At 33.0% G+C, this 14,609-nt stretch overlaps 1 protein-coding gene across 1 annotated transcript; it reads left to right on the forward strand.

Moving 5' to 3' along the window:
- The first annotated feature begins 551 nt into the window (after window positions 1-551).
- On the forward strand, window positions 552-12,407 carry LOC139510873 (uncharacterized). The gene is made up of 2 exons (XM_071297415.1): window positions 552-2,250; window positions 12,217-12,407. The coding sequence occupies exons 1-2, from the start codon at window positions 552-554 to the stop codon at window positions 12,405-12,407; spliced, it is 1,890 nt and encodes a 629-aa protein (XP_071153516.1).
- The last annotated feature ends 2,202 nt before the right edge of the window (window positions 12,408-14,609 follow it).

Here is a 14,609-nt window from a genome sequence, read left to right on the forward strand (position 1 = left end):
AAATCAGCAGCAATTGGTTTAACTCATCAGAACAACAATAGATAGCAATCACCGATATAAGAGTACACGCAGTACTGACTGAAAGCTGGTTAGAAACCAATCAAAACTTATATGTTAAACAATCAATCATCATGTTTTTCCAGATTTAAGTACATGTAACAATCAGTACAAATTCAACGGATTTAGTATACACGTAAATATGATCAAATATGTCATAAACTATGAGAAATGCAAACAAATTAGTAAACAGTACCGACTGGATGAAGGATAACGAGTTTAACTGGTCATAACTGTACATATATATATTGGCCATTGATTTTCTTACTGCATATTCCATCATGCATTTTCAATTTTATTTTAAGAAATTAAGATCTTCTACTATCAAAATTATCAAAACAGAACATCACATTTCAAATTTAGAAACCTACATTAATCAAGAAATTATTCCGAAAGGACTTATTTTAAAGGCCTCCCCACTTACAACCGGAGAAAAGTCGAACAGATTTTTTCACAGATGGAACAACATTTTATACAATAGTTCTTTTCGTCTGATGGATCTCTTACGCCAAGAAGCAATTCATCAAGTTAATTATTTTTATAAACTACGTGATAATTTGCACTGCCGATCCCGTGAACATTTGTCTGATCCTGAACTTGACGAAATTCAAGTACGTCTTGGTGATATCAACCATATTGAATCACATAAGCTCCACGTCAAACAGATCAACAAATTTAAACGTGATGGTGTGCAAATTAACCACCCTTCAATTAGACCCTCTACAAAATCTAAGAAAAAGCCTCGAAATCGTAGATTTATAAGAAAAATTCGAGTTCCGATGGATCCAAACAACACGGTTGTCAATTTATCCTCAGTCTCTTTATCTGAGGACGAAACTAAAGTCTTGTCCAAGGGTTTGAATTTTTGCCCTACTCCCAATAAAATAGATGATATGAAACTGGGAGATGACCTTGATAACTTTGCTAGAACCCTCAGAATCAAAGAATATTTTGGTAACAAGGATAAAGAGGTGGATAATGAGAAAGACACAGACACGTCCGACTCGGAGGAAGAAATCATAATTCCGCATTTTAAAAAGAAGAGTTCATGGATTCCAAAACCTAGTAAATCTGCTACACTGGAAGATGTTATCGACAAAATCAAATCGGATGTTGTTCATCTAGCTAGCAACAAGTACTCGTCATTTTACAACACCTCTCCTGACGAGAAAAAAGCCATACAATCGCTAAGAAACCGAGATGATATTGTGATAAAACCAGCAGACAAGGGCAGTGCCGTTGTGATAATGGACAAAGCTAACTACATCGCGGAAGCAGTGCGTCAGCTCTCTGATGAGAGATTTTATAAAAAGCTAGACTATGACCCTACTTCCGAGTTTAGCTCCAAAATTATCACTGCGGTACAAACCATGTACAATGACGGTCACATAGATGAGGATACAATTGGTTATTTAAAGCCAGAGAATGTCAAGCCTGGTCGATTGTATCTTCTCCCCAAAATACACAAGGTTAACAACCCTGGTAGACCCATTGTATCCGCAAACGGCCATCCGACTGAGAAAATCTCGGAATTCGTCGATTTTCATTTAAGATCTCATGTAGAAAATCTTCCTTCCCACATTCAAGACACTACAGATTATCTTCGTAAAATGGAATCCATGAACCCTCTTCCTCCGGAAACCCTCCTTGTCACTTTAGATGTCACCTCATTGTATACCAACATACCTCATGATGACGGCATACAATCTTGTAGGGAAATATGGGACTCGCGCAACATTTTAGAACCACCTACTGAATGTTTAGTCCAGCTGCTTACTCTGGTCCTGAAATGCAACAATTTCACCTTTAATGGTGAGCATTACCTTCAAATTAACGGGACAGCGATGGGGACGAAAATGGCACCGTCTTACGCCAATATTTTCATGGGCAAATTAGAAAAACAAATTATTGCAACATCTTTATCCAAACCTTTGTCTTGGTTCCGTTTCATTGATGATGTTGACATGAAATGGATTGAATCTCAACAAAAACTGGATGATTTCATCAGACATGCAAACAACGCCCACCATTCAATTAAATTTACGTATGAAATTTCCGACTCTAAGATATCTTTCTTAGACACAACCACATCTATAAAGGACGGTGTCATATCAACAGACCTTTACTGTAAACCCACAGATAAACATCAATACCTTTCTCCCCAAAGCTGTCACCCCAAACACTGTACAAAAAGTATCCCGTACAGTCAAGCTCTCAGAGTCAAGCGGATTTGCTCCTCTGAGGAGGCTGTCACGAAACGGTTACAGGAACTTCGCGGATTTTTGACAAAACGAGGTTATAAGAAATTGGACATAGATAAGGGGTTTGCGCGCGCTAACAATAACAGCCGCAATGACCTCTTACAGTACAAACGGAAGAGGCGCAGCAAAATAGTCCCGTTTGTTCTTACATACAATCCAGCCTTTAATAACCTTTCACGTTTGATCCGTGCCAATTGGCAAACTATTGCCAAACACCCTAAATTATCCAAGATCTTTCCCAATCCTCCTGTCTTAGCTTTTCGTAGACCAGCAAGTCTGAAAGACTTATTTGTTAGAGCTGACGTCTCCTCAAATAAAAGCTGTTCAATTGCAGGATGGTGCAAGTCATGTGGTAACAGACGTTGCCTGACTTGTCAACAAATACTGAATACTCAAACATTCACTTGCCACTCGACTGGGTCTGTGTACACTATATATTGCAATGTAACTTGCAAAACCCAGAATGTTGTATACCTCCTTCAATGTCGATGTGGCATGCAGTATGTTGGCGAGACAGAGCAGCCATTTAACAAACGCATGAATGGTCATCGAAGTGACTACACTTGCAAGCCCGACCTACCCGTAAGTCGTCATTTGAGATCACCTGGACACACACAAGCTGATCTCAAAAACCTTACCATCACGATCATAGACCACAACGAGGGTTGGTCGAAGGTCGACAGAGTCGCTCGGGAAAGATTTTGGATAAGAAAGTTACGGACAGTCTCCACAGAGGGTATAAATGAAAAAACATAGAACGAGTCCCTCATTTTCCTGTGACTACCTGTTTCAAACAACGCCGGATTTAGTACTGGCTTTACAGTTCGAAATTATTTTTAAAATAACAGTTTAAATTACAGGTTTTCATTGATTCGGGATGATGTATAAGTACGTTGCCACGTTCAATTATTTTACCTCATTATACAATACTTATTTTTTCAATCAGTATTATACTGATATTCGTTTGGGAGGCTTAAATATGTAGTTTCTGTTGTAATTGCCCTACCGTTGTCTAATTTATACCATCCTTGATCGGTTAGGACATTTTTGATTTTTTTGTTTGAGGATTGCCCTCAATGCAGTTATAACATCTCAACTGTCACAACCTTTGGAAATCTAGAGTTGTGCCATTTCACATCGTAAATAACTATTTTTATTTTTGGCATATTTCTGTAGTCTTTGCGGCGTGTTTGGAAATTTTAAAATTGTTCCAGCGTTCGCTTAAATTGTATAAATCAAGATTTTGATAGAGTCTCAATTTGAATTGACATGATTCATTTGTCATTGTGCAATTACCGAAGAAGGATATCTGTTATCCGAAATATCTAATATTTGTGTATTTTATAGTTATTTAATGGTGATGTTGTACCCTTTTTGACTTGTTATATATTATATTTTGTAGTGTACAGAATCATATTACATGATCCATCGCCCTGTAAGATTGATCGTTGACTATTTATTCAGTCATTTTATATATATATATATATATATATAAATACGAATTTATCGTTTTTAGTTATGTTTTAAATTTTGATAAAACAAAATCAATCTTAGGAATTATATAAACAATATTTAAAGGTTTTATTTGTATATTGACAACCTTTTGTGCTTTTTCTTTTAAAAGAATCAATGATTTTACATAGATCGTATCTAAGTTTACAGGCTCTTTCGAAAACATCACCGTTGTGGATATGGTATCCTGTTTGAATGCGAATTCTACAGGTACAACCAAACTTCCTAACTAAATCTTTGAACCTTTGATAGAAGGTCTTAAAAATACTTTAAATGTATGGTAACGAAATTCCTGTTCTTATTAAGGAATGCAACAATATTAGTGTTCACATGAATGCCTAGAACCTGTAGACAAACTTTATTGTCAAAACGTACACAGATGTTATAAAGGGAAAATAATGTAGCTTTATTAATAAATTTACAATTCCATTAAATATATCTTGCAAAATTCCCTTAGATTTTCACTATAGATCATGAGTTGAAGCAAATTAATCTGTTTAATCAAATTTGTCAAAGGACCATTTAATTAGACCAGAGACCTTCCGTTAATTAAATTTCATGTTTGGTTGTGTAGTGTACATTGTCGAAAAGCCCATAACTGTTAATGAAATTGAACAGACCATCAAAAGCACGTTTTCTATCAAAATGTCAAAGAGTTTTTGGCACTGCTAAAATAGTTGGTTCCAATATTTTCATATGCTTTATTACAATAATTAATAACAAGTTTTTGCTCTTTGGTCGGGTTGTTGTCTCTTTGACACATTCCGGGCCATGTCCATGCTCAATTTTATCGATGATAGAAGTAATGGAACTAGTCATCGGTACAGAAAGATCATAATCGTAGAGCAATAAACAGAAGCCGATATGAAATGAAATTTGAACTTTGTTTTGTAGTTTATGAAGCCAATGTGAGGAAGGGAACCTTCAGAACCAGTGTATCATATATATATATTTTTTTCAATATAGCCGCAAGGTTTGATATCGTATTTTTTAAATTTTTTCCCTCTTAAATCTGGCTGTTTTATTTAAGACTATGAATGGTGTTAAAGTTTTTGTCATCTCGGTTTGATAGTAATTACTGTTTTCGTGCTCAAAATTTCACAAATAACACGAAACTTGCAAACCAATTAAGGTTTATTTAAAAAAAAAATGCATGTAGTATAATTCACTGAAAGCTCCACTGCGTCATAATTTGTACCCTATTTTGTTTGAACCCAAGACAATAAAATGCAGAACAATTTGACAATAATGAAAAGTTACATAAGAAATCCAATTATAGACCTGGTAGAAAAACAGAATTGCTTATCTGTTTCGTATTGATTATCCAAGTTTATATTTGATAAGAACCGAATAGATCCCACTTGAATCTGATGGATTTGCCAACTTAGACAATATTTTATACGTATTGTCTGCAATTTATCTAGGTAATATAAGCTGAAGGTGGAAATATCTTTCCAAGTCTATTAATAAATTAATGAAGTTTATGTGGACGGTGTCTGGATACGTATAATGCTGATGCAGATAAAATAAAGTGTTGAGCAGTCAATAAACATTTCTGCAATCAATACACATTCCTACAGCATATATAGAAGATAACAACACTGACAGACACGTTTTTACCTTGGGATTATAAACCAAATAATAGCAACAAGATACAAGAATCCCGTTCTACCTTATGTTTTCAACAAAAATGCACTAACAAACGGACTCGTGCCATATCTCTTGTTTTCTGCTCCATATAATCGCGTCGCAATGCTTGTGCTAGGGGCCGGAGGTTGACACATGTTTTTGTTTTTGTTTTATCATATTTGATCTCTAAATTGCTGCAAATAATAAAAACTCTTTATATGTATGAGTTTGACTCTAAATAGAACAATTTCACTTGTAAAAACCAAATTCGTGAGCCTATTCTTTGAAAAGTTTTCTTCAAAAAAAGACCCCCTCCCTGAAAACATACTTTTTGTCACATTCACATAATATTACCTCTTTTGCACCGAGAGGACTATCATATATGGATGTGTTTGTCCTAGATATTGGACATTTTTACAGTTGTAAATAACTCGTCTTAGCCTTTAAGCTTACCATTTATATTTCAGTAGACTTTTTAATTGATAATTGTAAAATTCGCATTATCCTGTCAAAGTTAAGCTCAATAACTTTTAATTTATTAGATTTTACATATTTGGACCTTATATTACCGTTCTGATTTTGAATTATGGGTGCTTTTATTGCTGTTCATTTAACAGAAACCATATCATTTTCACACGACGTATGGTAGAGACATAAGGTTAACTTTCAAGTATAAACACCTAACACCCAGAGGCATAGGTTTAAGAGAATTTTAAACTTGAAAGAAAATGAAATCTTTATCTTAAAAAAAAAATAACGAGTATTTTAATTTGTTAGTGCATACTTAAGACAGTATAAAAATAAGGAGAGCAGGAGACACCCATCTACCAGATACCACTGAATCGCGTGGTTGCAAGCAGCTATATAGGTCAATGTACATGTACGATTTCCAACAATTAATGAACAAAACACATACACCGTAAAGACAGCAATGAAAAAAATGTTTATATCATAGAGAATTTAAACCAGAAAACATGTGCATTATGTGCAGGGTACTACGTGCGTAGGCTGTTTTTAATTCTATTGCATTTTAAATAAACTTCTTGGAAACCATAGGACCGAATAAAAAATGCACCTCGTGTTTATAATCTGTACACATTAGCATAGTAGAACAGAAAGGATTGTGGCTATGGCTATATATCAAAGACACAAAAGAAAATAAAAATCATTCTTTTGTAAATATGTCATGAAATCTGTTTGAGATAAAGATGTAAAATTTATTACACAAATTCATTGGTATTTTATCCTTAAGATAGTATCCAATGTTAATAGTGTTATGAACTATAACCTATAGGGATATTGTGATTATTAGATTTCATTTGAAATTGACTGTTTTATCAATGAAATGTACCACACATTTACATCCTACTTTACGATGAAAAAGATCAACGTACAGATATCATCATTACCCATTGGTTATTATAATGTTAATTCATATAAATAGTATCATTGTTAATTCATGAAGAAAATATAGGATTATTTGTCAAGAATGTGACCTTACAATGGACATTCCGATGTTATCTTGCTTTTATAACTGTTATATTTCCCTTTTTGTAAAACATATCAATATCATTTATAATATTTTGAAATGTCCAATATCTTACAAAAAAGTAATATAACAGAACTTTCAGGTCTACATTCTGAACACTGACATTTTACAGAGTTATCTCCCTGTAGTGTAAGGTACCACCTTACGAATTGATAATTGTGAAATTCGCATTATCCTGTCATAGTTATCTCCCTGTAGTGTAAGGTTATTGTATTTTTAATCCTTTCATTAAATTAACTGAACTTACAAATTAAAAAAAAGGTTTATGTATCACTCTATATCTTTTAATGTAAAACACCTCAAATCATCGTTGGATCAGACAGAGTACAATAATTTCCACTGGACGTTAAACAACCAACAATCGATCAATCAGAGTACAATAATCAAATTTCAACTTTCAACTTTATTTGATCACTCAGACACAATACAAAGTTATATCTACTTAACTCGAATGCTTTCGATAATAATTTGGATTTTCTCTCCCGCAAAGACATTGCTCTAGTTTTCAACAACTCGATTTCTACCTCAGTTTTCTACCCACGGTTAATAATTAACAAGCTAACACGAACACGTATATTCCATAAATAATTAAGGACTTATTGGTACTAATCTTGAAAAGTACTTTAATTCTATCATTTGTATATCTATGGACTTTCATTTTCAGAAAAAGTTTTCTCTCGGAATAAGAAGTTCTTTAAGTGAAAAAATAAATAAATGTATCCATCAAACCTTAAAAGGTATTTCGTTTAATCATTATGGTGTTTTGGATAAACCTAAATGTGACCATATTTTCGTTTTTTTTTTATACTAAAATAAATGTTGTTTTCGATAAGAGGCACATTTTGAACGCTAAAGTAATGCAAATAGTCCACGAGAGGATCGAATGACCGTGGTTTGCTCAACGTCCAGTGACACATATATTGCATGCATATCAATCTCGTACCTTTTCCCGAATGTGATCTGCCGAATAAGATTTTATTACCGGGTTAGTACTAAAATGAGCAACACGAAGGGTGCCGTATATGGAGTAGATTCTTCCTACCCTTCCGGAACACCTGAGATCACTCCAGTTTTGAGTTTGGTTCGTGTTGCTCAGTCTTTAGTTTTCTGTACTAGTGTTTGATTGTGGTTCTTTTTCTTTTTTTAATAGCCATGGCGTTGTCAATTTATTTACGACTTTGAATGTCCCTTTTGACGTATCTTTCGCAGCTCTTATAGACGAAAACAAATTAAACAATAACCAATTGGATGAAGTGAGAAAGATTCTTGCAGAAGAATCCTCCTGGCAATGACACTGACCATGTAGATATAAAGAAGTTGACGTAGAAGATAAATTATTCAGAACCATGCAAGCTCTCACACAGACTGTCATTCAATGAAAGCAAAGTGCAAAATGTACATAATAGTTACTATGATATAAATATTTATTATCAGGGATTTATTTCACTCCTTAAAACAAACTTATTTAATTGTTATGTACCTATAAAATACGAAACCATGTAGACTTAATCTATGGAAATTAAAAATCTATTCAGAAAAGTTGTTAACACAATATGTAAAAATAGATCCCAGTAACAAAAATGTGATGAGTCGAAGGGACTCAAATTCTTGCCTCATTGGTAACCTAAATGATCAAACACATATGTATAGAACAATACATACACTGCATTATACGTGAATCTTTGGTTATAATTCTAACAGAATATACATATTGATCTTATTCTATTCTTCATTTTATTTTTATACACCTATTATCAAATTTAATTTATTTTTGTCAATCAAATTATCTGCTGTATGTTGGTCATCTGAATTGTTATGGACAATCTGAAATAGACACCCCCTCCTCTAAAATAGAAACTATTGGTCAGAAATTGAATGTCCTTTTTGTTATCATGCACTGAACTTTGTGATCGAGATTTCTTTCCGGTTTCTTTTCGGTTATACGTGTGCAATGGTAATTATGATTTTAAGCTATGCCGTCACTGGGTTTAATGACTTTAATTTATTCATCAGAGGCCTTATATTATGCATGTAAAATTGATATGAAACATATCGTGATCAATTTACTTACTAAAAGAATACAGATAAGAAGAATAAAAGGACAATAAACAGAAAAGTGCCTGCTATAATAATTTCGACATTATAGCCAAAAGTCAAAACAGCAACATGAAAATCAGTACCAGAAGTTGACGTTAAAACAAGACAGTTACTGAATTCGAACTAAACACTTTATTTGACGGTGCATTAATCATGTATTCTAGTTCACTATCAGCTGTCGTACTTCTTATATACTTTTATTAAGCAATCCAGTTCGCTAAAATAACGGTTAACAGGGCAAACACATTATGTTTGCCATTATTTGATTTCAATTTTCTAAACCGTTCTTTAATTGATTTATTTGGTCTGGGAACAACAGTTTGGTTCTTCATTGGTGTTGTGGATGGTGTCTCATCTTACAGCTTGATATTTAATAATTTTCTCACATATAATTCAGGACGTACGGGTTTTATCTGCCTGTTAAAGGTATCTTGAAGGATACTATACCTCATTATTTGAATACGAATGAGTTCATTTTCGATAACTTCTTAACATTTTTGTTCCACTTCAACTAAACTTTTATATATTTGGCCTGGTTGACCCGTTATAATTATCATTTTTTATTTTATTATTATACAGTATTTCGAACAGTGCATTATATAATTGGATACTTATCCAAAAACTCTTTACAACATAGTATCCATTCAAAGATACAAGTATTTACAATAAACTATAAAATTTCATGATACAAAGTCTATCATAACCTACTTATTATAAATAGTGTTTCCTTGGTATCTCCTTCATTTGGTTAAAATGTTTGCAACTGAACGTTAAGCAAACAACAATCAATCAATCTTATTCCCCTAACATTTTGAATTTACACCTTTTAAGGTCATGCAGATGGCATAATTGAACTGTAATTTATGGTCCCTTTGACAGATACATGTATTTTTTGATTGACAAACGTAGAACACGATACATGTCGAGATTGTGTGAACAATAACATAAGGATATTATTAATATGTTCATATAAACATGCAATTATTCATTTCTGTAAGGGTTAAAGGGTAATTGAATAATATTGTCGAAAAGTTGACGTGTTTTCTCCTTCAGCTGATTCTGATGTGTCATAAATACAATAAAATACAAACGTTTATGTAATCTAAAGAATCTGCCCCGTTCATGTTACATACACATTGTTGCAATAGCTGTGAAACTCGTGATAGGACATACATTTTTCTCTTGCATGTTTAAAAGGGTTTTGATATTGAGGCATTTTTGATTTTGAAGTTGTTTCTAAGTTTAATTGTTTGTATGTGTTAAGTGTTTCATAGCTTTCGAACCAGAGTGCTTATAGATTTAAAGTCTTTTTTGTAGGAAATACTTTAAAATTTAAAAGGGAATTTAAAATTAAGAGGAATGAATCTGATTTATAGTTTAGATCTAGTATTCAGTTATAATCTACAACACGAAAATAACACTTTTTGCAATAAGTGATTACGAAGCGTTCACATATTTCCTTATGGCGTTTGGCTTTTTGTCGTTGGGTTTTGTGAAATATGTCATTTAATTACTTTGTTTTGGCTTTCGCGTATATAATAAGGCAGTACAATTCGCTTTGAAACTTAAATTTCGACAAAAACAAAGATTATCATCAGGTTATTATATCTGTCTTATGCAGATGAAAAACAAATATTAGTTGTCGTTTGTTTATTTAGTTCATACGTGTTTCTCGTTTCTCGTTTTTATATAGATAAGACCGTTGGTTTTCCCGTTTGAATGGTTTTACATTACTAATTTTTGGGGCCCTTTATAACTTGCTGTTTGGTGTGAGCCAAGACTCCGTGTTAAAGGCCGTACCTTGACCTATAATGGGTTACTTTTATAAATTGTTATTCGGATGGAGAGTTGTCTCATTGGCACTCATACCACACTGTACTAATGTATCTAGCGCCTCAATAAACAAATGTTTAATTTCAAGAATATTTAACAATTATATATAGCATACGTATTCACCAGAAAATGTATATGACATTCATAAGGGCAGATGACAATGAAAAAAAAGAGATCATTATCTATTTGATATTATCTACATCAAAAGAAAATAATTTAAATCCTTTAGTATAAACTTTAAAAAAAAATGAATAGTAAGTGTGGTTTAGCTTACAGGAATATATAACAAAAACATGTACATGAAACAATGTTCAAAGGAAACTTTTTACTAGCAAAGAATTCATACAACTTTTGTAAGGGTAAAAGTGTAACATAAACAAATTTATCAAACCACGATGTTGAAAACCATACTGAAGACAAAATAAAAACTATATTGTATTTGCTTCAGACAATTAATGATAAACATTTTCAGAGAAGATGTTGTGTATGCCCACGGGCAGTCGATTCATTTGACGTGTATATCTATAGCCGACTCCCAACCCATGACCTCATCACCTTTTGACAGTTGCCTCCGGACCAGCACTGTATAGAAAGATTAAATCATTAACACTTTAACACCTTATATAGTATGATGATATAGTTTTTATCTTCAGCACTGTAGGGCACAAAAGACATGTCTTTAATGTCTTGAAATGCAAGTTTATAAAAGGAAGAAACAAATATAACTTGCATTTTTCTCAAAAGAATTTGAATAAAATTTCTGTCACCGTTGGTAAATAATCAAACCGCTTACTTTGTTTCAAACACAATTTTCAGAACGTATAAACATTATTAAACTGTTCATTTTGGAAACAAACACAAATCTCTTGAATTTTCTTTATGTTGAGTCGGAAGACGGTTTTATGCGAAAACAAAACTGTCCTTGATTAAGACAGATTTGTTGTTTATGACCTCCCGTATCAAGATTAAGCTGATAATATAAGAAAAGTCTTAAGCAGAAAAGAATATATTATATTTATCTATATCACGCCCGCCTAATTCATGCTGCGCTGTATTTATCTATATCACGCGCGCCTAATTCATGCTGCGCTGTATTTATCTATATCACGCGCGCCTAATTCATGCTGCGCTGTATTTATCTATATCACGCGCGCCTAATTCATGCTGCGCTGTATTTATCTATATCACGAGCGCCTAATTCATACTGCGCTGAATTTCAAACGACAATTTACCATACATATTCAAATTCTAGTTTCGTATTTATAACAATTCTATAAGAGTTTTTTTGTGATGAAACATGCAACTGGCATACACAGAGAGAGAGAGAGAGAGAGAGAGAGAGAGAGAGAGAGAGAGAGAGAGAGAGAGAGAGACGAATGATAACAAAGGGACATTCAAACGCATCAGGCAAAAATAAACTGACAACACCATGGCTGAAAAATCTACTGTCTCAAGTCATGAGGATGTAAATCAGCGGTTGGTGTTTATTTCTGTATCTTATATTTATTTTTCTTTTATTGTTTTATATATAAATCAGCAGTCAGTTTGCTCGTTCGAATTATTTGATTTTTCACGTTGGAACCTATTATTGCTTAATATTACTAGCATCTGATATGGTATTTGCTAATAGTCCGAGGCCGCACTGTGATTTATGTTCAATAAATTCCGTCAGTTTGGTCTCTAGTGTAAAGTTGTTCCATTTGGAAATCATGCCACATCTTTTTGTATATAAGTTCTTCGGTTAGATATATAAGAATCAATAATAGTTTACCAAGAATATTTTTCTTTTTGTTCGTTTGATGAAACATGAAATAATTGAAGAATCGAATTTGTCAAATGAAAGTTTATGCTTTGTTAATTATCCATCAATGATGATACTCATTTTTAGCCTTTTAGAAATATGCTAGAAGTTTTGTTTTACTAGTGTGATAATATATAGTGTCCTCCATTTTATAAAAAATGGAACTTAGATTTCTTAATCACTTTTCACATCAATATAAATTATGTTTCATACATAGACCATGTAGACTGTATATGATCATAATCTACAAATGACTGTTTCAATATAATAGAGTATACACCAAAATATCTCAGTTTATTATTTCTAAAAATATAGAATCCTTGTTAAACTTGCATTGCAGTATGTAATCATTTGATCTGTGCTGATGACTCAATGTGACTTTGAAATGCAGTATAAAAATGGAACAGTTGCCCCTTTTCTGGTGTTAATCCAAAATACAACATCCCTTTAAACTTATCATTCTTTATCTATTGTATTAAATATTTTACAACTATACTATTTCTTACATATAGTGAAATAGGGATACAATACCAAGGGGACAATCAAATATAGATATAGGAAGATGTGGTGTGAGTGCCAATGAGACAACTCTCCATCCAGATAACAATTTTAAAAAAGTAAACCATTATAGGTCAATGTACGGCCTTCAACACGGAGCCTTGGCTCACACCGAACAACAAGCTATAAAGGGCCCCAAAATCACCAGTGTAAAACCATTCAAACGGAAAAACCAACGGTCTAATCTATATAAAATAAAAAAAAACGAGAAACGAGAAACACGTATAAATTACATAAACAAACGACAACTACTGCATGTACATCAGATTCCTGACTTAAGACAGGTGTAAACATTTGCAGCGGAATTAAACGTTTTAAATGGATCCAAACCTTCTCTCTTTTTCTGAAATAATAGCATAACATCACAACATAGAAAAGCCATAAGTAGAAGAGAGTAAGACAACACTACATATGGTCAAAAGAAAAACGAGAAATAGACAAATAACATTTACAAAAAATCCTTACATACAGAAAGAGAAACACGAACAGTTATTGCGATGATGGTATCACTTGACGCTTTGCTTACATGCATGTTTTGTTACTGCCATACACCATCTACAACGACTGATTTAAGGAGTCTTATTCTTCTAGGGTTTTTTGAAATCATAATTGTTATGAACTGGTTTTTTCTTTTGCATTTGCAACATGTTTTCTCAACTTCTAGCATGCAGTAACAAAATGCCTCAACTTCTAGCGCTAACCGACAGATAAGAAAATGCATGTACCAAGTCAGGAATATGACAGTTGTTATCCATTCATCTGATGTGTTTGAGCGTTGATTTTGCCTCTGATTATGGACTTGCAAAACCCCTTACTTACAGAAACAGCAACACGAACAATTTCTGTTCTACATGTATCACTCGACGTGTTGCAAAGATGCATGTTTTGTTGTATCATATACCAGCCACAACAAGGAGTCTGATTCTTCTAGTTTATTTTTAAATCATTATAATTATGTAGTGTTTTTTTTTTCTCTTTTTGCATTTGCTAAATGTTTTCTCAAATTCTAGCACTAACCGACTGATAATAGAGAATATGGTTTAGAATTTCCTCTCATGATATTACTAAAATGTAAATTAAATCGACAATTTCAAACTAGGTTTGTTATCATATTTTAGAGTTTACAGTATGGAGACATTCAGTGCAATTATATTAATGATTGATCTCTCTGCACTGACATATAGATAGCTTGAAGCAGCAATTTCTAGAACTGCACTCTTTAAGGTTTCGCTACATTGCAAGAGGAGTTGTAGAAATTTACAAAATTTAAAGAACACATCTAACTGAATAATGTGATATCTTCGTCTATCGT

The sequence above is a fragment of the Mytilus edulis genome, chromosome 2, assembly GCF_963676685.1.
Source record: "Mytilus edulis chromosome 2, xbMytEdul2.2, whole genome shotgun sequence".
NCBI classification, from domain to species: domain Eukaryota; kingdom Metazoa; phylum Mollusca; class Bivalvia; order Mytilida; family Mytilidae; genus Mytilus; species Mytilus edulis.

Excerpts from the sequence above, each read along its gene's own strand:
- LOC139510873 (XM_071297415.1), top strand. The coding sequence starts at position 552 with ATGGATCTCTTACGCCAAGAAGCAATTCATCAAGTTAATTATTTTTAT. Across the intron at positions 2,251-12,216 it reads CCCCAAACACTGTACAAAAA|AGTTTTTTTGTGATGAAACA; the intron begins GTATCCCGTACA and ends CAATTCTATAAG.